A 27,590-nucleotide genomic window follows, 5' to 3' on the forward strand; every position below is an offset into this window, starting at 1 on the left:
ACATACTTCTTTGAAATTAAATAAACACTGACATTGATATGCAAACTTAATCTTGCACTTGCCCTGTGGGCCACCCATCCCTATATAAGGAACATAACAAAATACGCATCACTCTGTTGAAGAAGAATAGAGGAAGTGGGTCACCCAGTTTAATACTCATCTAAGACCATAAGATGTAGGAGCAGAATTAGGCCATTTGTTAGACCTTTGTTTCATAAGATCCTTCTCCTTAGTAATGGTAACCTCTGTTACGTACCCCTTAACTGGGTCACTTACCAGCAAAGATAGAGAGGTCCGTTGAAGTCTGATGGTACTATTTTTAACGGTATTTATTGATAAAAATACACAAAAATAATATCAATGCAAACATACATATAATATACGTCGTCAATACTAAATCTAAAAGCGCGGGTATAATAATAATCAATAAGAAATAGCTCTCGTTGTCCAGGGGATAATGTATTGTCCGATGGAAATATAAAAGTCACTCAAGTTCATTCAAGCTGCAGCTTTTGGTTGGAGAGAAAGACGGAGGTTTAACTTGCCCATTCCTTTTATGATGTCAATCCTTCGAGAGTCGTTGGGGGCTGATTTCCCCTTTGTTGTTAGCTAAAGCCGTGCTTCCGTGGTAAAGGCCCACCAATTCCGAGGCAAATGGAAAAGAACGCACGTGGGCTTTTCCATCGGCTTTCGCTATTACGCTGTTACAGGAGTTCTAGCATTTCTTCTGGTGCGTCTGAGGGGCTGTTCCCACAGACCCTCTTTTATCCCCACTCACGGGGTCTCAGATGTCAATCAGGTTGGGGAGGATGCCATCCCCCAACCAGCCCACGTTGCCTGATTCCTTGAGGGCATCGATGAATAGCACAGCGCTCAATACACAATTCCGTCTCCAAGAGACAATAGCCGTAATCAATGGTTCCGCCTTTCGGAGGCCAGGACACATTCCAAACTCTTTGTGGATTCTGCATGTCTTTCTCTCATTTCCTGGGTCTCCTGACCTGACTTAATAGCGATCTTGCGATTCTCAAAAAGGAAGGGGGGGGGGGGGGGAGCACAGGCGTAACACCTCACACTCTTCATGACTCCTGACACCTGAAACTTCCAGTATACTGCTAGTGTCTTCCACAGTGAAGACTGATGCAAAATACTTATTCAGTTCATCCTCCATTTCGTTGTCGCCCATTACTACCTCTCCAGCAGTCAGATGGCGACTCTCGTCTCTCTTTTGCCCTTCACGAATCTGAAGAAACGATTGGTATTCTCTTTAATATTATTGGCTTGCTTACTCCGTATTCTATCTTTACCTTAATGACTTTTTAGTTGCCTTCTTTTGGTTTTTAAAAGCTTCCCAATCCTCTAACTTCCTACTAATTCTTGCACTATTATATGCCCTCTCTTTGACTTTTGTGTGCTTGCCATCTTTACTGCTCTAGCTGAGAAGATATAATGAAGGGAAAGAACAAAAAACTTGTACTCTTTCCTTTGCTTTCTCTGACTGAAGCCTCTCTTTGTAGAAGCCTCGAAGTGCTAAAGTCTCAAGACTCTGTCTTTGACTCTGGCCACTCAAGACAACAGCTGCTTTATTTGCCTTTGCCTTCTGTAAGTTTGCTGTTGTTAATTGCAAACGCCAATTTGTCGCTGGCCAAAGCTCTTTTTCGTAAATTGTCATGAAAGTCTACCTTTATAACCTGGATTGCTATCCTGATTAAAAAGGTAGCTCTCTAACGCACTCCCTGCCGTGGATTGTCCAACTCAGAGAAAACTGGCGCGAAGCTCTGCTTTTAAATCTTGAACATGGACCTGATGAAAAGTGGCTCCTTTTACGCACTTCCTCCTGCTGAATGGTCGCTCTTCAACTCAGAGAAACAGCTGCAAAACTCTGCTTTAAAGGCCTTAATAGGGATAGAACCATAGAACATTACATCACAGAAACAGGCCTTTTCGCCCTTCTTGGCTGTGCTGAACATTTTCTGCCTAGTCCCACTGACCTGCACCTGGACCATATCCCTCCATACCCCTCTCATCCATGTACCTATCCAAGTTTTTCTTAAATATTAAAAGTGAGCCCGCATTTACCACTTCATCTGGCAGCTCATTCCACACTTCCACCACTCTCTGTGTGAAGAAGCCCCCCTCCAATGTTCCCTTTAAACTTTTCCCCCTTCACCTTAACCCATGTCCTCTGGTTTTTTTTCTCCCCTAGCCTCAGTGGAAAAAGCTGCTTGCATTCACTCTATCTATACCCATCATAATTTTATATACCTCTGTCAAATCTCCCCTCATTCTTCTACGCTGCAGGGAACAAAGTCCTAACCTATTCAACCTTTCTCTGTAACTCTGTTTCTCAAGTCCCAGCAATGTCCTTGTAAACCTTCTCTGCACTCTTTCAACCTTATTAATATCCTTCCTGTAATTCGGTGACCAAAACTGCACACAATACTCCAAATTCGGCCTCACCAATGCCTTGTACAACCTCACCATAACATTCCAACTCTTGTACTTAATACTTTGATTTATAAAGGCCAATGTATCAAAAGCTCTCTTTACTACCCTATCTACCTGTGACGCCACTTTTAGGGAATTTTGTATCTGAATTCCCAGATCCCTCTGTTCTACTGTACTCCTCAGTGTCCTACCATTTGCCTTGTATGTTCTACCTTTGTTTTTCCTTCCAAAGTGTTGTTCCCATTCTTTGAATGGTAGTGCTCCAGATACTCTCATCCATAGCCACTGATCATCATTCCTTCCCAGACAACTAATGGCTAAGACGAAGGATCTCAGCCCGAAACGTCGACAGTGCTTCTCCCTATAGATGCTGCCTGGCCTGCTGCATTCCACCAGCATTTTGTGTGTGTTGCTTGAATTTCCAGCATCTGCAGATTTCCTCGTAATGGCTAAGCTTGCCTCTAGCAACAATGTTATTGCTAATTATAAATGAAGAGCCTACAACCGTGGCAGCATCACTAAACACTGTGATTTTCTGCCCACATCTATCTCTTCACTCAAAATAGCTATTTCCTTCAGTACTAACACTTACATCAGAATATTTATAAAATTCATTTTGAGTTCAAATTAGGACATTATCACCCTTGCCAGGATGCATTCCAGCCTCTGTAGTGCCAGACTGCATAGCATCTTCTTTCCCCACTGATTCTACCAATCCTTAGCTGTGGTTTTGCTGGATTGTAGATAATAAGAGTCAAAATATCCTCCAGTGTGTCTATACAGAACCTGTTTAATTATGAGGGATTTGGCCATTGAAATATTGCAGAAAACTGGTATCGTTTTATAATTTTTAAAGTAGCTTGTGTACTCAAATTACCAACCGTGGTTTTGAAAAAAAAGGTTAACAATTAATTTAAATCATAAGCAGCAAAAAGAATTGAACTGAATTAAATTGAATTGACTTTATTACTTACTTCCTTAATATACACGAGTAAAAATCTTTACATTACATCTCCATCTAAATGTGCAATGTGCAATTTATAGTAATTTATAAAAAGAATTATGTACAACAGGACAATCAATGTAAGTAGAAATAAAATTGTATCAGCGTGAATTAATCAGTCTGATGGTCTGATGGTTTGGTGGAAGAAGCTGTCCTGGTGCCTGTTGCTCCTGGCTTTTATGCTGTGGTACCGTTTCCCAGATGGTAGCAGCTGGAACACATTGTGGTTGGGGTGACTCGGGTCCCCAATGGTCCTTCATGTCCTTTTTACGCGCCTGTCTTTGTTAATGTCCTGAATAGTAGGAAGTTCACATCTACAGATGTGCTGGGTTTCCGCACCCCTCTGCAGAGTCCTGTGATTGAGGTACAATTCCTATACCAGGCAATGATGCAGCCAGTCAGAATGCTCTCAATTGTGCCCCTGTAAAAAGTTCTTAGGATTTGGTGACCCACACCGATTTCTTCAACTCTCTGGGGTGAAAGAGGCACTGTTGTGCTTTTTTCACCACACAGCTGGTATGTACAGACCACATGAGATCCTCGGTGATGTTTATGCTGAGGAATTTAAAGCTGTTCATCTTCTCAACCTCAGATCCATTGATGTCAATAGGGGCTAGCCTGTCTCCATTCTTCCTGTAGTCCACAACCAGCTCCTTTGTTTTTGCAACATTGAAGGAGAGGTTGTTTTCTTAATACCACTGTGTCAGGCTGATGACTTCCTCTCTGTAGGTAGCCTCATTATTATTTGAGATTAAGCCAATCAATGTGGTATATCTGCAAATTTCATTAGCAGATTAGAGCTGTGGGCGCCGATACAGTCACGTGTATACAGAAAGTAAAAGAGGGGGCTTAGGACACAGCCCTGAGGAGCACCTGTGTTGAAGAGCAGAAGTGACAGAGCCCATTCTTACCACCTGCTGGCGATCTGACAGGAAGTCCAGGATCCAGCTGCACAAGGCAGGGTGAAGGCTGAGGTCTCTGAGCTTCCTGTCGAGCCTGGAGGAAATTATGGTGTTGAATGCTGAACTCAGAACAGGATTCTCACATAAGCTTCTTTTCCAGATGTGCAAGGACGGTGTGTAGAGCTGTGGATATTGTGTCATCTGTCGATCAGTTGTGTTGGTAGGCGAATTGTAGGGGACCCAGTGAGGGTGGTAGCATGCTGCAGATGTAGTCCTTGACCAGCTTCTCAGAGCATTTGCTTATTATTGAGGTGAGTGCAACAGGACGCCAGTTGTTCAGATATGTTACCTTGGTCATTTTAGGTACAGGGACAATGTTTTTGAAGCAGGAGGGTACTCTACACTGGGAGAGGGAGGGAATAAAAATGTCTCTAAACACACCTGCCAGTTGTGCCGCACACTACCTGAGTACCTGCCTTGGATGACATCTGGTCCTGTAGCCTTGCAACTGTCCATTTGTTGGAAACACCTGCTTACTTCAACCTCAGAGATGACCAAGGTGCATTGGCGGCTCTCCTCGGAGGTTCCGAGTTGGCAACATCGAACTGAGTGTAAAAAAAAGATTGACTTCATCCGGGAGAGAGGCCGCAATGTTGGCGGCACCACTGCGTTTAGCTTTGAAGTCTGCAATGGTGTGCAGGCCTTGCCATAAGCTTGCATGTATTGTTGGTTGACAGTTGTGTCTGATTCTTGTCCCTGTATTGTCGTTTCACTGCCTTGATGACTCAGCGCTGATCGTAGCTGCTTTTCATGAGCTCCTGCTGAATACCGGCAAAGTAAGCTCTGTTGTACAGTTAGTGCTGCTATTAATCCAGGGTTTGGGTAGACCCTGGGAACCACCCCACCAAGGGTCTAGAGCTGGCTTATGTACATTTGGTTACTTATAATAATAATTACATCATTTAATATGGTGATTAGAACTAAATTACATTACCAAAAGTGACAGCACAGTATAAAAACAAAAAACACAACAAGAAAAATCAAAACTTAAAAAAATTATAATAAATAAAAATTGCCACATATTGAAAATTAATAATACACAAACAACATGATATATTGATAGTATCTGAAGTTCTCTCATAAAATGGTGTCTGTTGCCTGTACCCTGTTGGTTATGGTGTAAATACCTCTGATCTCTGAAAAGACACTGGCAAATGTGGGTGACCTTAACATCCCTCTGGAAGCAAGCCCCAATGTTTCACTGGTTGACCAGTGTCATCTGGAGTCTGCTTCCACCAGGTCTGGTAAAAACTACATTATTTTTAATGTGATATATTTTTGATCTTGCTATTGATTAAAATTAGACTGTTTAAAGAACAAAAAATACTTAATCTAACCAAAAGATGTACAAAACTCACCATCCCTTAAAGGGGAAGTTCATCAAACTTCCTGCTTTACCAGGTATTTGGGGTAACATTGTGACCCTTCTCAAATAGAACCACAATAGCAGTTTCTCTGACAGGCAAAATACACCAAAAAGACAAGTTTCACATGCTTGGCAATATGAACCTTTCAACTGACACCTGGAAATCTAACGGAGGCCATCTCTGGTCTCCAAAATCTCCTCATGTTATAACAGAATCTGGGTGTCAGAACTTATAGTATTGAATAAAAAACATTCGTGAGAAAAACATAAAATGAAAAGAGCATGAGAGAAAGGAGCAGAATTGGGCCATTTGGCCCATCGAGTCTGTTCTGCCAGTTCATCATGGCTAATCTATTTTCTTCTCAGCCCCAACCTCCTGCCTTCCTCCCATATCCTTTCATGCTCTGATCAATCAAGAATCTATTAACCTCTGCCTTAAATATATATAAAGACTTGGCCTCCTCAGCTGCCCATAGATTCACCGCTCTCTGGCTAAAGAAATTCCTCCTCATCTCTATTCTAAAAGGACAGCCCTCTATTCTGAGTTTGAGTCCTCTGGTCTTAGACTCTCCCATCATAGGAAACATCCTCTCCACATCCACTCTATCAAGGCCTTTCATCATTCGATAGGTTACAGAGGTCACCCTTCATTCTTCTGAATTCTAGTGAATACAAGCCAAGAGCCATCAAACGCTCTTCATATGACAAGCTGTTCAGTCCTGGAATCATTTTCGTAAACCTCTTTTAAACCCTCTCCAGTTTTAGCAGATCTTTTCTAATATAAGGGACCAAAAACTGCTCACAATGCTCCAAGTGAGGCATCATCAGTGCTTTATAACGTCTCAACATTACATCCTTGCTTTTATAATCTAATTCTCTTGAAATGAATGCTAACATTGCATTTGCCTTCCTCACCAGAGACTCACCCTGCAAATTAAACTTTAAGGAATCTTGTATAAGGACATCCAAGTCCCTTTGAACCTCATTTTTTTTCTCTGTGTAGAATATAGTCAACTCTTTCATTTCTTCTACCAAAGGCCATAACCATACACTGTTTACAAACTGATATTCCCACATAGTAGCAGCATTGTCCATGCCAGCAGGTTTGATGGCAAGTTTGGGGGTGGTCCTGAAAACGATGTGGGGCTGGGTTAGAATCAGTGAAGGTGGAAGGAAAATTGGTATGGTCAGTATAGATACTGATGATTAGATGGGTTGTAACATGCACATCATTATTTGTGTTGAGTTAGGATTTCTGTCTCAGCATCATGTTGATCATATTAACAAGCAGAGTGGGCCAGGGCATTTTCCTGTCCATCAGCAATATTCATTTATGGTCACACCAGCCTGTCATTGTCGATCATTGCCTTCTCAAGTTGTGAGAAAATTAGTGTTCACAAACATTTGGAGATTCTCATCAAAACTCCCTCTGTCTCTATCAATTAAATAAAGTCTTGTTCCATCTGTACTGTACCTCTGGACTTCTGAGGGATATTTAGTGCACAGCCATTAGCACAGAACATCCTTTAGTGAAGACAGTTAATTGGAATAATCAGTGTCTAATTGAACAGTATATCTAAATACAGGTGGCCCCCGTTTATCGAACGTTCGCTTTACGGCAGCTCGCTGTTACGAAAGACCTACATTAGTACCTGTTTTCGCTAACCAAAGAGGATTTTCGCTTTTATGCAAGAAAGATGCCTGCTTTCTGCATGTGTTTACCCCGAGAAAGACTACCATGGCCGTGAAGCCTTGTGCGGGCAGTTGAGTGCGCATGTGTGTACATGCCAGTTTCTTTTTTCTCCAAATTGATTTTGGCTCCCTGTCTTCCCGATTTTGATAAGTGAAACTACACCGTACATACAATATTTCTACTTTCTATAGCTGTGTCTTTATCATATCATTCCTGCTTTTACTGTATGTTCGAGTTTAAAATATTAGGCTTTATGTGCTATCTAGTATGATTTGATAGGTTACTTTTTGGGTCTGGGAACGCTCAAAAATTTTTCCCATATAAATGAATGGAAATTGCTTCTTTGCTTTATGACATTTCGGCTTACAAATGGTTTCATAGGAACGCTCTACCTTCAGATAGGGGGAGAAACCTGTACAAAGCACATAGAATGCACACCTCTTTCAGTCCAAATAAGTCCAAATATAATATACCACTTCCAATTACAAAAACAAAGCTATGCGTAAGCAGTTACAATTCAACGTATCTACAGCATATCAATTAAATCGATAAACACAGAATGCAGTTTACATTAAGGCTACGTCCACACTAGACGTAGTGTGTAACCGAAGCTTTTTCTCTTCATTTTGACCCTCCACACTGAAACGGCGTTTATCTCCCCCGAAAACAGAGCTTTTCTAAAACGCCCTCCAGAGTGTGTAAATTTGAAAACGACGATTGGGCAGAGCAGTGTGGATGGGGTAACCAGAGATTTTTAAAAATGCTGTCATGACATGCCAGAACAGATGGTGGTGGCAGCGTGGCATTTCATTGTTTTCTTGAACGCAACCCCCCACACAACCTAACAATTTCAGAACAGACAGCAACGAGACTGAAGCCAGAAGAGTTAGAAATGTACTCACCAAATACTTTGACCCACAACTTACTGAATAAATAAGTATACTCACTTTGCCCTGTTTTCTGTCCTTGCTTGTACGAAGGTGGTTTACCTATTTATGCTAGTACCTCTCTGACAATAGATGTGTAACAGCCTAATGTAACATTGTATGGAAATACAAGATAACACTGATGCAGACATGTTTTAAACATTTAACAAGGTGCTTTATTAATGCAATAGAGTTAGTCAGTTTTTCAATGTCCATCATCAGCCAGGTCATACTGTCCGTGAATTCCGTCGGTTGTCTCCATACGCTCCAGTATTTTTTTTAGTTTTAAGTCCTCCTGCACGACAGCCAACAGCTGTCCGTTGTTTGGCAATTTCCTTTTTAAGTTTTTTGAGTCTGTAACTGCTCAAATGTGCACTTTCACAGCGAGATTCGACACCAAACGTGTCGCTTGTTTTCTGTAGATGTGTCCTGCGCATGCCCAGTAGGAGGAGATTCACCCAAATACCCGTTTTAGTGTGGACGGAGGTATGGACACCTATCATTTTTTTACGCAAAACCGGTGTTTTTAAAATTATCCGGTCTAGTGTGGACGTAGCCTCAGAGTCCACAAAATGGGGTGAAACAAAGAGAACTGGTTTGTCTGCTTCCCCTGTCCTTGATTAGACTGTAGTTTCTTCTGGCCAACAGCCCAAATAGTCCTCTTTGGAGCAGCACAGTTGTCTTAGTCTCATTACTGAAAGTGCTCTTCTGTTCAGCCAAGGTGGCATGCAGGGGGTGAGAAATATAGAACATAGAACAATATGGTGACAATAAGCACCATATTGTGAACAATAAGCAGTGGTGACCTGGGGAAGAGGCGCTGGCTGTCCACTCTATCTATTCCTCTTACTAACTTGTATACCTCTATCATGTCTCCTCTCATCCTCCTTCTCTCCAGAGAGTAAAGCCCTAGCTCCTTTAATCTCTGATATTATCCAGTTTGACTCCTATAACAGAACCAGCCCATCTAATCAGTTTATTGCGCCTGTTGGCATCACCTGTGTTGATGCCATTTCCGCAGCACACTACTGCATAGAAGATGGTACTGGTGACAATAGACTGGTAGAACATGTGAACGAGAGGCCTGCATACTCCAAAAGACGTCAGTCTCTTCAGGAAGTAGAGGTGACTCTGGCCCTACTTGTACACAGTCTCTGTGTTGGTGCTCCATTCAAGTCTGTTATTCAGGTGCACCTCCAGGTACTTGTAGGTCCTCACCACATCCATATTCTTACCATCAGTAGTAACAGAGAGCAATACAGGCCTTGCCTTCCTAGAGTCCATCACCATCTCCTTTGTATTACTGATGTTGAGCTGCAGATGATTCAGCTTGCACCATTCGACAAAGTCCTCCACCAGGGCCCTGTATTCATCCTCCCAGCCTCCCTTTATACACCTAATTATTGCTGAGTCATCAGAGAATTTCTGCAGATGACATGACTCAGTGTTGTATCTAAAGTCCGAGGTATACAGGGTAAACAGGAAGGGAGCCAATATAGTCTCTTATGGGGCCCCAGTGCTATTTATCAGCATGTCTAACACACGGCTCTGAAGCTGCACAAACTGTGGTCTGCCAGTCAGGTTGTCCATTATCCAGGATACAATGGAAGTGCCATCCTGCATTGAACGGAGTTTCCCCCCAGTAATGAGGGCTGTATGGTATTGAAGGCACTGGAAAAATCGAAATAGAATATAGTACAGGGAAGTGAATGGTCATGTACTTTGGTAGAATAAATAAAAGTGTAGATTATTTTATAAATGGGGAGAGAATTCAAAACTCAGTCCACAGAGGGAATTCAGAGTCCTTGTACAGGATTCCCAAAATGTTAACTTGCAGGTTAAGTTGGTGGTAAGGAAGGCAAATACAATGTTAGTATTCATTTCAAGAGGATTAGAATGTAAGAGTAAGGACGTGATATTAAGGTTTATAAGGCATTGGTCAGACTGCACTTGGAGTATTGTGAGCAGTTTTAGGCCATGTATCTAAGAAAAGAAGTGCTGATACTGGAAAGGGTCCAGAGGAGGTTCATGAGAATAACTACGGGAATGGAAGAGTTAACGTATGAGGAGTAAACACAAAGTACACTGCAGATGCTGTGGTCAAAGCAACATGTACAAACAAGCTGGAGGAACTCAGCAGTTTGGGCAGCATCCATGGAAACGAACAGTCAACGTTTCAGGCCAAGACCCTTCGTCAGGACGTATGAGGAGCACTTGTTGCTTCTGGGCCTGTACTTGCTAGAGTTTAGAAGAATGAGGGGGGATCTTATTGAAACCTATGGAATATTGAAAAGCCAGGACAGAATGGATATGGAGAGGATGTTTCCTATAGTGGGTGAGTCTAGGACCAGAGGGCACATCCTCAGAATAGAAGGACATCCATTTTGAACAGAGATAAGAAGGAATTTCTTTAGCCAGAGGGTGGCGAATCTGTTGAATTCATTATCATGGATGGCAGTGAAGGCCAAATCATTGAGTAAACTTAAAGCAGAGATTAATAGGTTCTTGTTTAGTCAGGCCATCAAATGTTACAGGGAGAAGGCAGAAGATTGGAGTTAAAAGGGATAATAAATCAGCCACAATGAAATGGTGCAGCAGATCCAATGCGCTGTGTGGCCTAATTCTACTTTGATGTCTTATGGACAATACACGCCAGATCTTAAGCTGGTAGAGACACTGACGCACATTCTTTATAGTTGCATTTATATACTGGGCCCAGGATATATTTGCAGATATTGATAACCAGAAACCTGAAGCTGCTCTACTCAATCTTTCCAGCACTAATCCTTCAACGAGGATGTGCTAGTTCACCTACCTCCCCATTCCTAAAGTCCATAACAGGCTTCTTGGGTTTGGTTGAGTATATCTCAATCAGCTGACCTATCTTAGTCATGTATGCCTCCTTCTCGTCATCCATGACTTTGCCAGCAGCAGTGGTGTCGGCAAATTTGTAGATGATGTTGGAGCTACGCTCAGCCCCACAGAATCTCTTCTACTGCTCGCCTTTCTCCACATACATCTTTCTTGAAGTGTTGGTCCACTTTCTGGGAATGCTTTTTCTCAAACTGTCAGAGCACAGATTCAGTTTGTGAATGAGACCCTCAAAACTTGAAGCTGCAAAGCACCTCTTTAAAAGAGAAAATTTAAAGAGGGTCTTTAGAGTAGACAGAAAGGGCACTAATTTGCTGGCAAGGATTTTTCTTGGTTTCTTTAGGTAATGCTAGCCACTCACTACTAACGCTCACTACAGCAAATGAGCAGTGCATGGCATATGCTTCAGAATTACAATCAATAAATGATGATTCATTAATCCCTTAACATAATCAATAACTCTTTTTGGAAGGTTTGGTTAATAGATTTAGAAAACCATTGGCTCATCTCCAGTAACCTACCCTCTAATCCTACTTAATCCTAAAGTAAGTTTTGGATATGTGGAAAACCTTACAATTAATTGTAGTAGTGGCTGTGCATATATTCATGTATATGTGATCATCACTTGAAAAATAAAAATAAAGAATTGTTTATTGGTTCTGCGTGCAATAGTTGGGCGTGTAGTTCCTTACTCCTGCAGGCTGATATCAGTGGGCATTGGAAATCTTGTGATCCTACCATACCTGTTTGTTGAACCAATTGGAATTTGCTGCACTAATCTCTGGTGAGTAGATAGAAAGGGCAATAATTTGCTGGCATGGATATCGCTTGCTTTTTGTTTGAAACAGATGTTTGCCATTGTTGTGACATGTTCCTAGAGCAGCTTGTCCAGAGATGGTGATGGTTCTAAAATGCAGGCCTTAAGAACCTGCACTGAACATCTGACAACATCTTGAGATGGTCTTAGTTTCATAGCATTAATAGTGTTTTCAATAATTTCTTTATTACATAAGGAGTGAGTCACATTGATTAAAGACTGGTTTCTGTAATAGAACTGACTTCAAGTCAGCTGAAATAGATAATCTGCCTGGGACTTCTGAATGAAGAAAGCTGTGAATGCTTCGGCCGTGTGCTGCATAGAAACATAGAAAACCTACAGCACAATACAGACCCTTCGGCCCACAAAGTTGTAATGAACATGTCCCTACCTTAGAAATTACTAGGCTCATCCATGGCCTTCTATTTTTCTAAGCTCCATGTACCTATCTCCTCTGTACCTACTCCCCAGCACCTTAAACCTGTGTCCTCTTGTGACAACCATTTCAGCCCTGGGAAAAAGCCTCTGACTATCCACACAATCAATGCCTCTCATTATCTTACACACCTCTATCAGGTCTCCTCTCATCCTCTGTCGCTCCAAGGAGAAAAGGCCGAGTTCACTCAACCTATTCTCATAAGGTATGTTCCCCAATCCAGGCAACATCCTTGTAAATCTCCTCTGCACCTTTTCTATGGCTTCCATATCCTTCCTGTAGTGAGGCGGCCAGAACTCAGCACAGTACTCCAAGTGGGGTCTAACCAAGGTCCTATATAGCTGCAACATTACCTCTCAGCTCCTAAATTCAATTCCATGATTGATGAAGGCCAATACACCATACACCTTCTTAGCCACAGAGTCAACCTGCGCAGCTGCTTTGAGCGTCCTATGGACATGGACCCTAAGATCCCTCTGATCCTCCACACTGCCAAGAGTCTTACCATTAATACAATATTCTGCCATCATATTTGACCTACCAAAATGAACCACTTCACACTTAGCTGAGTTGAACTCCATCTGCCACTTCTCAGCCCAGTTTTGTATCCTATCAATGCCCCGTTGTAACCTTGGACAGCTCTCCATACTTGACTGCCATTGCAAAAGACTTGTGTATTCTTGGAGCTGCTTGCTCCTGTTTGCTTTTTAATTATCCAAGAAAAATACTTGCAGCATCTACCTACAAGTTGGTGTTCTAGATTCCCTTGTAGAATTCACTTCAAAATCATAGATATTTTGTGACCCAGTCAATCACATTGGTTGTCAAAAAGAGTTTCTGATTTAATCCCACCCTTTCCTCTAGGTTTTTAATTTTCATTTCACAGCCCTTACAGAAATTTTTAATGTGTTGAGAGTTTGTCTTTGCCACTTCACTCCTTGATTGCAGTTAGTTCCAGACTGCCAAAACCATTTAAGCAAAAAGATTCTAAACTCATCTCCCCTCTAATCCTGCCAAGTTACTTCCTCCCCAAGTTCTTGATCCCTCTCCTTGTTGCTAATAATGTTAAGACCAGAAGATATAGTAACTGAATTAGGCCATTTGGCCCATTCAGTCTGCTGTGCCATTTCATCATGGCTGATCCAATTTTCTTCTCAGCCCCAATATCCTGCCTTCCCTGATCCCTTCATGCCCCAATCATTCAAGAAAATGTTAAACTCTGCCTTAAGTATACGTAGAAACATAGAAAACCTACAGCACAATACAGGCCCTTTGGCCCACAATGCTGTACCGAGCATGTATTTATTTAGAAATTACCTAAAGGTAACCATAGCCCTCTACTTTTCTAAGCTCCTTGTACCTATCCAGGAGTCTCTTAAAATACCCTATCGTATCCATCACCACCACCATTGCCAGGAGCCCATTCCACGCACTCACCACTGTCTGCATAAAAAACTTACCCTGACGTCTCTGTACCTACTTCCAAGCACCTTAAAACTGTGCCCTCTCATGTTAGCTATTTCAGCCCTGGGAAAAAGCCTCTGACTATCTACACAATCAATGCCTCTCATCATCTTATACACCTCTATCAGGTCACCTATCATCCTTTGACGCTCCAATGTGAAAAGGCAGAGTTCACTCAACCTGTTCTCATGAGGCATGCTCCCCAATCCAGCAACATCCTTGTAAATCTCCCCTGCACCCTTTCTATAGTTTCCACATCCTTCCTGTAGTGAGGTGACCAGAACTAAGCATAGTACTCTAAGTGGGGTCTGACCAGTGTCCTATATAGCTGTAACATTACCTGTCAGCACTTAAAACTCAATCCCATGGTTGATGAAGGCCAATACACCATAAGCCTTCTTGACCACAGAGTCAACCTGCGCAGCAGCTTTGAGTGTCCTATGGACTCGGACCCCAAGAACCGTCTGATCCTCCGCACTGCCAAGAGTCCTACCATTAATACTATATTCTGCCTACCAAATACTATATTTGACCTAGCAAAATGAACCACCTCACACTTATTTGAGTGAGCTCCATCTGCCACTTCTCAGCCCAGTTTTGCATCCTATCAATGTCTCAATGTTCCACTGAAACTTCTGGCAGCCATCCACACTATCCACAACACCCCCAACCTCTGTGTCATCAGCAAATTTACTAACCCATCCCTCCACTTCCTCATCCAGGTAATTTATAAAAATCATGAAGAGAAGGGGTCCCAGAACAGGTCCCTGAGGCATTCCACTGGTGACCAACCTCCATGCAGAATATGACCCATCTACAACAACTCTTTACCTTCTGGATCCACAAGCCAATTCTGGATCCACAAAGCAAGGTCCCCTTGGATCCCATGCTTCCTTACTTTCTCATTATGCCTTGCATGGGGTACTTTATCAAATTCCTTGCTGAAATCCATATACACCACATCTACTGCTCTTCCTTCATCAAAGTGTTCAGTCACATCCTCAAAAAATCAGGCTTATAAGGTACGACCTGGCTTTGACAAAGCCATGCTGAATATTCCTAATCATATTATGCCTCTCCAAATGTTCATGAATCCTGCCCCTCAGGATCTTTCCATCAACTTATCAACCACTGAAGTAAGACTCACTGGTCTACAATTTCCTGGGCTATTTCTACTCCCTTTCTTGAATAATAGACCAACATTCGCAACCCTCCAATCCTACGGAACCTCTCCCATCCCCATTGATGATGCAAAGATTATTACCAAAGGCTCAGCAATCTCCTCCCTCATCTCCCACAGTAGCCTGGGCTACATCTCATCTGGTCCCGGTGACTTATCCAACTTGATGCTTTCCAAAAGCTCCAGAACAATTTTGTTCTTAATGTCTATATGCTCATTCTTTTCAATCTGCTGTAAGTCATCCCTACAATCGCCAAGATCCTTTTCCTTAGTGAATACTGAAGCAAAGTATTCATTAAGTATCTCTGCTATCTCCTCTGGCTCCATACACACTTTTCCACTGTCACACTTGATTGGTCCTATTCTCTCACGTCCTATCCACTTGCTCTTCAAATACTTGTAGAATGCCTTGGGGGTTTTCCTTAATCCTGCTCACCAAGGCCTTCTCATGGCCCCTTTTGACTCTCCTAATTTCTTTCTTTCTTTCCTTTCAGCTACCCTTATAATCTTCTAGATCTCTATCATTACCTAGTTTTTTAAACCTTTTGTAAGCTCTTCTTTTCTTCTTGACTAGATTTACAACAGCTTTGTACACCACAGTTCCTGTACCTTACCATCCTTTCCCTGTCTCATTGGAACGTACCTATGCAGAACACCATGCAAATATCCTCTGAACATTTGACACATTTCTGCCATACATTTCCCTGAGAATATCTGTTCCCAATTTGTTCTTCCAAGTTCCTGCCTGATAGCTTCATATTTCTCCTTACTCCAATTAAACACTTACCTAACTTTTCTGTTCCTATCTCTCTCCAATGCTATGGTAAAGGAGATAGAATTATGATTACTATCTCCAAAATGCTCTCCCACTGAGTGATCTGACACCTGACTAGGTTCATTTCCCAATACCAGATCAAGTACAGCCTCTCCTCTTGCAGGATTATCCACATATTGTGTCAGGAAACCTTCCTGAACACACTTTATAAACCCCACCCCATCTAAACCCCTTGCTCTAGGGAGATGCCAACCAATATTTGGGAAATTAAAATCTCCCACCACGACAACCATGTTATTATTACACCTCCCAGAATCTGTTTCCCTGTCTGCTCCTCGATGTCCCTGTTACTATTGGGTGATCTATAAAAAACACTCAGTAGAGTTATTGACACCTTCCTGTTTCTAATTTCTACCCACAGAGACTAGGTAGACAATCCTTCCATGACTTCCTGCTTTTCTGCAGTCGTGACAATTTTTTTTGATCAACAGTGCCATGCCCCACCTCTTTTCCCTCCCTCCCTGTCCTTTCTGAAACATCTATAGTCTGGCACTCTAAATAACCATTGCTGTCCCTGAACCATCCAAGTCTCTGTAATGGCCACAACATCATAGCTCCAAGTACTGATCCACACTCTAAGCTCATCCGCTTTGTTCATGATACTTCCTGCATCAAAATAGACACATCTCAAACCATCGGTCTGAGCGCATCCCTTCTCTATCACCTGCCTATCCTCCCTCTCGCACTTTCTCCAAACTTTCTCTATTTGTGAGCCAACAGCCCCTTCCTCCGTCTCTTCAGTTTGGTTCCCACTCCCCAGCAATTCTAGTTTAAACTCTCCCCGATAGTCTTAGTAAACCTCCCTGCCAGGATATGGTCACCCTCGGATTCAAGTGCAACCCATCCTTTTTGTACAGGTCATGCCTGCCCCAAAAGAGGTCCCAGTGTTCCAGAAATCTGAATCCCTGCCCCTTGCTCCAATCCCTCAGCCACGCATTCATCCTCCGCCTCACTCTATGCCTATACTCACTGTCGCGTGGCATAGACAGTAATCCCGAGATTACTACCTTTGACGTCTTGTTTCTCAACTTCCTTCCTAACTCCCTTAGTCTGCTTTCACGACCTCCTCCCTTTTCCTACCTATGTCATTGGTACCAATATGTACCATGACCTATGGCTGTTCACCTTCCCTCTTCAGGATACCATGGACACGATCAGAAACATCCCAGACCCTGGCTCCTGGGAGGCAAACTACCATCTGCATTTCTTCCCTGCCCATCTGACCCCCTAACTATAGAGTCCCCTATCACTGCTGCCTTCTTCCATTCCCTACCTTTCTGAGCCACAGGGTCAGCCTCTGTGCCAGAGGCGCAGCCACTTTTGCTCCCCCCACCCCAACAGTACTCAAACAGGAGTACTTATTGTTAAGGTGCACAGACATTGGGGTACTCTCTAGTATCTGCCTCTTGCCCTTCCCTCTCCTGAATCTTACCCACTTATCTGTCTCCCAAGGCCCCGGTGTGACTACTTGCCTATAGCTCCTCTCTATCACCTCCTCACTTCTGCTGACCAGATGAAGGTCATTGAGCTGCATCTCCAGTTCCCTAACACGGTCCCTCAGCAGCTGTAACTCAATGCACCTAGTGCAGATGAGGCCGTCCAGGAGGCTGGGAGTCTCCTGGACTTCCCACATCTGACACCCAGTACAGACATCTGCACAGCTGCTTGTGTCAAAGAACTTCTCAGATTCACCACTCTGTGGTAGAAGAAATTCCTCCTCATCTCCATTCTAAAAGGACACCCGTCTATTCTGAGGCTGTGTCCTCTAGTTTTAGACTGTCCCACCATAGGAAACATCCTCTCCACATCCACTCTTTCAAGGCCTTTCACCATTTAATAGGTTTCAATGTCATCCCACATCCTTCTGAATTCCAGTGAATACAGGCCCAGAGACATCAAACACACTTCATATGACAAGCCATTCAAAGGTTTCACAGGTTTCAAAGCTACAATTTAATGTCAGAGAAGTGTATGCAATATACATACTGAAATGTTTTTTCTTCTCAAACATCCACGTAAACAGAGAAGTGCCCCAAGAATGAACGACAGTTAAATGTTAGAACCCCAAAGTTTCCCCCAGCAACCCTCCCTCCCGTGCATAAGCGGCAGCGAGCAACAATCCCCCTCCCCTCATTGGCAAAAATTCTGAAATCATTTTTGTTAACTCCCTTTGAACCTTCTACAGTTTTAGCATGTCCTTTCCAAGATAAGGGGCCCAAAACTGCTCACAGCACTCAAATTAAGGCCTCACCACTGCTTTATAAAGTTTCAACATTGCATCCTTGCTTTTATATTCTAGTCTCTTGAAATAAATGCTAACATTGCATTTGACTTTGCATTGCATTGCATTGACTTCTCTAACTTCCATTAATGCCCCTCCTCCCCTTCTTACCCCATCCCTGATATATTTAATTTTTTCCCCCCTCCTCTTTTTTTTCTCTGCCCATCACTCTACCTGTTCTCTATCTCCCTCTGGTGCTCCCCTCCCCCTTTCTTTCTCCCTAGGCCTCCCGTCACATGATCCTTTCCCTTCTCCAGCTCTGTATCCCTTTTGCCAATCACCTTTCCAGCTCTCTGCTTCACCCCACCCACTCCGGTCTTCTCCTATCATTTTGCATTTCCCCCTCCCCCTCCTACTTTCAAATCTCTTACTATCTTTCCTTTCAGTTAGTCCTGATGAAGGGTCTTGGCCTGAAACATCAACAGTGCTTCTCCCTATTGATGCTGCCTGGCCTGCTGCATTCCATCAGCATTTTGTGTGTGTTGCTGGAATTTCCAGCGTCTGCAGATTTCCTCGTGATTGCATTTGACTTCCTCACCACAGAATCAACCTGGAAATTAACCTTTAGGGAATCCTGCACAAGGACTCCCAGGTCCCTTTGCACCCTAATATTTTGTATATTCTCTATTTAGAAAATAGTCAACTTTTCCATTTCTTTTACCTAAGTGTATGACCATACACTTCCTGACACTGTATTCCATCTGTCATTTCTTTGCCCATTCTCCTAATCTGTCCAAGTCTTTCTGTCCTCCAAGTACCCTGAAACCTCATCCTTAATAATCAACTCCAATGTCTTCCCAATCACTGAGGTCAGACTAACTGGCCTATAGTTTTCTTTTTTCTGCCTTCTCTCCCCACCCCCCCCCCCCCCCCCGGCCCTCTTGAAGAGTGAAGTGATATTTGCAACTTCCCAGTCTTCTGGAAGTATTCCAGAATCTAGTGATTCTTGAAAGATCATTATTAATGACTCCATGATCTCTTCCGCCACCTCTTTCAGAATTCTGGGGTGTACACCATCTGGTCCAGGTGACTTACCTACCTTCAGACTTTTCAATTTCCCAAGAACCTTCTATCTAATCATGGTATCTTCACACACTTTATGCCCTCTGATAGCTGGAACTTCCACCATACTGCTAGTGTCTTTCACAGTGAAGACTGATGCAAAGTACTTATTCAGTTCATCTGCCATTTCATTGTCTCCCACTACTTTTGTTTTTCAGTGATCCAATAATCACTCTTGCCTCTGTTTTACACTTTTAAGTATCTGAAGAAACTTTTGGTATCACAACCCTGGAGGCCCTGCCCTTTAACGTAGCACCTAACTCCCCGAACTCCCTAAGGGAAACTTCTTCACTCATCCTACCACGTCATTGGTATTTACATGGATCACGACTTCTGGCTGTTCATCCTCCCACTTAAGAATGTTGAGGACTCGATCTGTGATGTCCCAGGCCCTGGCACCCAGGAGGCAACATACTATCCAGGAATCTCGCTCTTGCCCACAGAACCTCCTGTCCATTCCCCTATCTAAAGAATCCCCTATCACCACAGCGTACCTCCTCTCCCCCCCTTCCCTTCTGAGTCACAGAGGCTGACTCAATGCCAGAGACCTAATCACTGTGATTTTCCTTTGTTAGATCATTCCGCACCCCCCAACCCCCAACAGTATCCAAAATGAAATACCTGTTACTGAGGGGGAAGACCACAGGAGTAATAGAAACATAGAAACATAGAAAATAGGTGCGGGAGTAGGCCCTTCGGCCCTTCAAGCCTGCACCGCCATTCAGTATGATCATGGCTGATCATCCAACTCAGAACCCTGTACCTGCTTTCTCTCCATACCCCCTGATCCCTTTAGCCACAAGGGCCATATCTAACTTTGCACTGGCTTCTTAAACCCTTTCCCCTTCCTGACTGTCATCCAGTTTCCTGTGTCCTGCACCTTGGCTGTAACTACCTCTCTATATGTCCTACCTGTCACCCTATCAGCTTCCCGAACGATCCGGAGTATATCCAGTTTCAGCTCCAACACCTTAACACGGTTTGTTGTAAGTTAGATGCACTTTTCACAGTTGTAGTTGTCAGGGACACTGGAGGTGTCCCTGTCTTTCCACATCCCTCAAGAGGAGCATTTTACTACCCTGCTTGGTATCCCTACTGTCCTAGCTGAGCAAATATAAAGATAAAGAAAATATTACTTGAGCTTTTCTTTCCTCTGCTTTTTCTGACTGAAGCCTTGAAGAGCTAAAGCCTCAAGATCACCACTCTGACTGTGTCCACTCAGACAATGGCCGCTGCGCTTGCCTCTGCCTTTCTTTAATTTGCTCACACTAATCAATCCCAAATACCAATTGGTCACTGTCAAAGCTCTTTTTCGCTGTCTTTTATCTTTGGGCAGTGGACCTGAATGAAGTCCCCTCCTCTCCAAACTTCCAATATCTGGATTGGCCTTTGGCTAAAGCTCCTATCACCATCATGCTTCACCCCCTTCTAAGCCAACTCCATCCCCATTCTTGTGCCACATCCCCTGTTTCACTCCTTCCTCTGATCACCCCCTGACTTTACACTTCATGCTTCCAATAGTTTTAGGACCACCAAGGTGAATCTAGAAAAGGAAGAGCCTCTGGCCTGCCAATGAAGAACATGGCTGCTATGAGGCTTTGCACAAAAATGACAGGCTCCTTGCAGGGCACACGTTTTAACATAATGCTCTGGTTACATAAAATGTCAATGTCATTGAACCTTTGAATTTGCCAATTTGAGACTCAGTGCATGTTTTTGACTTTCTGTAATTGACAGTCATACAGCTGCCTACCTGTTGGAGAGTTTCAGCTCATCAGGCAAACCCTGCTCATCTTCTTTCAGGATTTGCATATTAGGGTAAGTACACCCTCCCCATTCTATATTTAACTGGATGAACATAAGAAATGAGTGGAGAATAATCTAATCAGCCTCTTACACCAATTTCTGTCTTTGGTAAGTTAACTGCTGATCTGTTACCTCAATGCCACTGTCCTGTACTAACTTTGTATTCTTTAATATCCAAACATCTATCAATGTGTCTTGAAGATACTTAGTGATTAAACTTCACAGTTTGAGGCCCAAAAAGGGTTTCTGCCTCCTGGGTGAAGAAATTTATTCTGTGGCCAAGATTCTATTGTGACCCGCCAGCTAGGATAACATCATCCCTACATCCACTAAGCCAAATCCTTAAGCATTTTGATAAGTCCTCCTCTCATTCTTATAAACTTGGGACAGTGTTGGCAATGACAATCCAATCACCACTGGCCTCCGACTCCAAAATACAAAGAAGCAATCTATTGAAATACTTCCCCCATTCCCCACCTTCCACCCCTGCCCCCATTCATTAACTATTCACTAGTATGTCCTTCCTTGAAGAGGAATTCCAGACCTGTACACAGTAATCCAATGCAGTCTCACCGGGGCCATTATATAATTGCAGCAACATGTCTTGCAATAGAAGTCTGAATACCGTTATTTACTATTCTAATTCTTCTCTGTACCCGTGTGTTAGTTTTCAGCAGTTTGTTTACTACAATGCACTGGACACCATTTTAACAGTATCATAGTTTTCTGCTTTCTCCCCTTGCTCCCCTCCACACCCCCTGGAGTACATAATTTCCATCTTTGCTATATTGTATTTCATTATCATATTATCACGTTGTTACTTAAAGCCTTCACTTCTTATAAATGAGACTATCTCCCAGTTTTGCATTATCAACAAACTTAGAGATTTTACACTTGACAGGATATCTGAAACATTGATGAAGATTACACCTCCTGACAGTACCCAACCTGAAAATGACCCATTCTTTCCTTTTTTCCCTTCTCAGTTTATGAAGTAATCCTCAAGCTATACGAGTATGTTATCCCTAATCCTAATTGCTCTAATTTTATTTAGTAATTTCTTGTATTGTATCATAGAAGTACACCTTATCCACTGATTATCACTTACTGATTCTACTTAACTCAAGTCTTAAAAATCGCTCATATTTGTCCCTTTGTCTCAGGTCCAGATGTATACAATTGTAAGAGAGCAATACCATAAAGGGATATTGGATTTAGTTTAAATTTTGGCCAAATGTGAAAAATTAGTGAAACTTACCTTTTGTATTTGAGTTGGGGAAAGATAAAAAGTATGTTACAACTAATTTAGGAAACATTTCTAGAAATTTCCTTTTGGGCTGACCACTTTGAATCTTCCCAATCCCTTGGAACAATTGAGCAAATTTTAGGAATGAATAGTAACTAAAAACAATGATGAAACTTAATATATCCTTAAGACTCAGGAACTCATTCATCTCCTTTCTGAAGAATACCAGTGAATCCATAGTAAAACACATTTTGGTGATCCATTGCTGAGATATGGATCCCAAAATGAAAGATTCATAGAGTTGTACAGCATTGACCTTTGGTCAAACAAATCCATGTTGACTGCATTGCCTAGTGACTTAGTCACATCTGCCCATGTTTGGCTCATAGCCCTCTAAGCTCTTCTATCTGTATACTTAACTTAATGGCTTTTAAATGTTGCTAATGTGTTCACTTCAACCACTGTTTCTGGCAACTCGTTCCAAACACAGATTCTAATGTCATTAATGTCAATGTTATTAATTCTAATAAATCTCTCGTCTCTGATCTCAAACCTAAGCCCTGTTATTTTTGGCATGTCCTGTCTGATCTATGCCCCTCATGATCTTGTATACATCTAACCAGTCACCTCTCAATCTCCTGTTTTCCATGGAATAAAGTCGTAGTCCATGCATCCGCTCCTCGTAACTCAAGGCCCCAAGTCCAGGCAACATCTGGTGAATCATTTCTGCCACCTTTCTATTTTAATAAGTTCTTGACTAAGGCTGTACACCATTCTAGAAGTGTGACCTTACCAATATCTTAAATAATTGCAATATAATCTTCTAACTTCAATACTCAATGCCTGACTGAAGGCCAGCATGGCACATGGCTTCATCACCATTGTAAATGTCGGTAATGTGTACAAGATCTTGAGGGGCATAGACAGGGTGTAAGCGCGCACTTTTTTCCAGGGAACGGATGCTAAAATCAAAAGGGATTAGTTTTAAAATGCCACTTTCAACGAACCATGCAATACACTCCTAGGTCCCTCTGTTCTATAACATTCCTCAGGGCCCTACTGTTCACTGTAGAAATTACTACACTGGTTTGATCTCCTAAAATGCAATATCTCACATTTATCTCAATTGGAAGCCATTTGACAATCAACAGCCCACATACCTAGGTGATCAAAATGCCCCTCTTAATTTTTCATAACCTTCTACACTTATAACAGCACCAGCTGTATCAAGCACAAACAACATTCCATAGTCATTGGCAAATCATAAAGGGACTGGATAGGTTGGGGCTTTTTGGAGAATGTGAAGCTGAGGAGTGACCGTATAAAAGTTTATTAAAGGATAATGGGCGTTGATAACGTGCATGGTCACGGTCTTTTTCCAAAAATAGTGAGTCTAAAACTAGAGGGCATCAATTTGAGATGTGAAAGGAACCTGAGGGAATTATTTTTTCACACAGAGAATGGTAGGCAAATGGAACAAGCTGCCAGAGGATTCTGTACAATGTTGAAAGACATTTGGACAAGAACTTGGGTAGAAAAGCCTAAAAGGAATGGGGATCAAAGGCAGGTAAATAGGACTTGCCTATGACCACTTGCTCAGTGTGGAAAAGTTGGGCTAAAAGGATTATTTTCATGCTGTATGACTCTGACTCTTTTAAAATCCCAACTTTTTAAAGCATCAATAGTTCTTTTTGAAAAAGCTTCTGATTCCTTTTTGTTTTTTATACAGTAATTAAACAGGGATTGGACACTTGAAGGTAGTAGTTGCAATGTGCCTGAAAAAATCAGCATCATCTGAAAAGCAGAATAAAAATATATGATGGTACTACATGATGGCAGAATTATTTTTTCATTCTGTAACATGTTATAAATAGTTATTATTTAATGTGCTCTAATTTATCTCATTAGGTCTCCATCTTTCTGAAGGATAAAGTTCAGAATTCTAATGGTCGATTTGTGCTGCCTGTTTCTGGTCCTGTACCTTGGGGAACAGAGGTTCCTGGGCTGATAAGGTAACACATATTAAAATCCACACAACAGTCTGTATATTAGACACAAGAGACTCTACAGATGCTGGAAATCTTGAACAACCCAGGAGGGGAATAAACTTGATGTTTCAGACCAAAATCCTTTATCAGGACTCAACACATTTTGTGTGTGGTGGATGTGCATTGTGTGTTTTGAATGTACATTCGTGTTTCCTGTTGATGATTTCCTGTCCGTATTATTGCCACCTTACCTTTAATCTTCACTGCAGTAAAAGGAAAATTATTTGCTTTAATTTTATGTTTTCCTTATTCCTTGCTGTTTTCTAAATATCAGTGATTTGGTTCCTCGCACATTTCTAAAATATAGCCAAGCAATCAACCAGCATTTTCTTTTGCAATTTCATGACAAATGATCTTTCTGTGGGGTAGCCACAAAATCACAAAGCATCCATTCACAAGAACTCATTAACCAAAAACCTTCTATATCTTCATTTAATTGAAATACAAACGTTTGTAATCATGTAAATAAATCAACTCCTCTCTGTAAATTGCTGATCCTAGGCATGCTATGATGCATCCCAAATGCATTAGACTTCCAAATACTTGTGAAAAGTTCTACAGTGATTTGCTAAATAAGCAGAGTGAAACTTTTTTTTAAAAATGAAAGCTCAGAAGTAGTGAACAGCACTTGAAGGATTTATTTTGGGGTCAAGTGAAGTAGTAATAATAATACCACTCTCGGATTATTTTTAACTTCCTATTCCTTCTCATTTATATCGGTAATGATAGTTGGTAGAGGAAGTTACCTGGACTATTCATAAACTTGGTAAATTGATTCATTATTGTTACATGTGTCAAGGTACAATGGGAAAAATTTTGTTTTGCATGCCATCCGTATAGGTCATTTCATTACGACCATGACTTGAGGTAGCACAAGGGAAGGTGAGAACTGGGTGCAGAATAAAGTGCTGCAGAGTAAGTGCAGTGCGGGCAGACAGTAAGGTTCAAGGCCATAATGAGGTAGACAGTGAGGTCAAGAGTCCATCTAATAATACCAAAGCAGCAAGAAATGTAGATACCCCATTGTGTGGAGAATGGTTTCCAATTGTGTGAACTGTATCCACAACACTCTACAATGACAATCAAAGCAGTTGCCATACCAACCTGTGATGCATCCGTATAGGATGCTTTCTATGACACATCAGTTAAAAACTTAGTTGACATTCAAAGTGGACATGCCAAATTTCTTTAGCCTCCCGCGAAAACAAAGGCACTGGTGCGTTTTTTTGATTGTGAAAGACCCCTGCACTCAACAGTCTTAATCACAGTACTGTTGATGTAATCAGGAATTTATACTCCAACCCATTTCCCCACTTACTGAATTCAATGGCCAGCTCTTTTGTTTTGCTGACATTGACAGAAAGGTTATTATCATGATGCCATGCTGTAACTCTTTCTTGTATTCCAATGCATCTACAAAATTGTAGATGGAGTTAGAGCAGAATCTACAGGGGCTAGAATTGGGGGCTAAGGGCGCAGCCTTGTGGGGCACCAGTTTTGAGAATAATCGTGGTGGAAGTGTTGCTGCCCATCCTTACTGATTACAGTCTGTTAGGCAGGAAACCAATTATCCAATTGCAGAAGGAGGTGTTGAGTGCTGATCAACTATTATTTTACCAACTGGTTGTACTAGAACTTGTGTTAGACCATGCTAATTTCCTGGATGAGGTTTGTTTACTTTCATAGCAGAGAAATGAGCCATTCAACCCAAATCGACCATGCCAACCAAAGTGCTTCTTCAAGCCAGTCACATTTGCCCCATTTCCCTCTAAAACTGTTCATTTACCTGTTTAAATGCCTTTTAAATGTTGAAATTATTATACCTGCTACTACAACTTCTTCTTGCAGCTTGCTCTGTATGCCAGCAACCTTTGTGTAGATTGCCCCTAGGGTCACCTCTAAATACTTTTCGCCTTACTTTAAAACTATGCCCTCTAGTTTTTTAAATCCACTATCCTGGGAAAAATTTTGTGACCATCCACCTTATTTATGCCCCTCATGATTTTGTTTACATGTATAAGGTTACCACTTGGACTCCTTCACAACCTCAGAGAAAACAATCCCAACATATTCAGTATCTCCTTTAACTCAAATCCTCCAGCCCAGGCAATATCCTTGTGAATCTTTTACTGCACCCTCTCTGACTTAGTCACAATCTTCCTGTAGATGTGATTGACCATTAACCAAAACTGTATGCAGTTCTTCAAGTGTGGTCTAACTACTGTCTTGTGTAACTGTAATGTGACATCTTGGAATGTTATAGTGGTACAAGACATTGGTCAATGAACTCAGTACTGTCATGTCCATTGGTTGTTGCATGGATGATCTCCTTTCTCTGATGGAACCCTCATGTTCTGATGTACCATGTGAAAGGATACTTGCAAATCATCTTTGTGAAACTTCATGAATAATGGTTATTAAAAGAGAATATCAATTTGGGTTTCCTTATTCAACTTTCATTTGAGAGTGTGCCCATTCTCCAAACTTCAGCAACTGGCTCTTTTGAATATTATATTGAGATATATTGTTTTAGGAAATGGGAAACTTGTCATTGCTCTAAGTTTAGGATGAGGTTCACTTTTGTAAACAGAGCTTGGCATCTATGAATGTACTTCGGAGTGCGTGTCAGTACTGTGCAGAAAATCTTTTACTTGTATACAATCTAGAATAAGACTTTCACATGGCAGTATTGGATCAATGCAAAGGAAGTTTTAATATTTAATCTGTGCTGTTTAATATCACTAAAATGAAAATAATTCTACCATTTTATCTCTCCCATTTCCCGCACATCTGCCCTCACCCCATCTGCCCACCACCCCATTCGGGATAGGGTTCCCCTTGTCCTCACCTACCACCCCACCAGCCTCCAGATCCAACGTATAATTCCCCATAACTTCCGCCATCTCCAACGGGATCCCACTACCAAGCACATCTTTCCCTCCCCCCCCCCCCCTTCTGCTTTCCGCAAGGATCACTCCCTACGCGACTCCCTTGTCCATTCATCCACCCCATCCCTTCCCACCAATCTCCCTCCTGGCACTTATCCTTGCAAGCGGAACAAGTGCTACACCTGCCCTTACACCTCCTGCCTCACCACCATTCAGGGCCCCAGACAGTCCTTCCAGGTGAGGCGACACTTCACCTGT

General features: G+C 42.1%; 1 protein-coding gene across 2 annotated transcripts in view; it reads left to right on the forward strand.

Moving 5' to 3' along the window:
• The window catches only part of oscp1b (organic solute carrier partner 1b), a 62,389-nt gene that overhangs the window by 26,918 nt on the left and 7,881 nt on the right, over positions 1-27,590 (forward strand). For both annotated transcript variants that reach the window (XM_073034602.1, XM_073034603.1), the window contains 2 exons: positions 21,082-21,162; positions 24,305-24,408. In XM_073034602.1, coding sequence (XP_072890703.1) covers positions 21,082-21,162; positions 24,305-24,408 — 185 coding nt within the window. The remainder of the gene's footprint in view (positions 1-21,081; positions 21,163-24,304; positions 24,409-27,590) is intronic.

Source organism: Hemitrygon akajei, chromosome 32 (genome assembly GCF_048418815.1).
Source record: "Hemitrygon akajei chromosome 32, sHemAka1.3, whole genome shotgun sequence".
NCBI lineage: Eukaryota > Metazoa > Chordata > Chondrichthyes > Myliobatiformes > Dasyatidae > Hemitrygon > Hemitrygon akajei.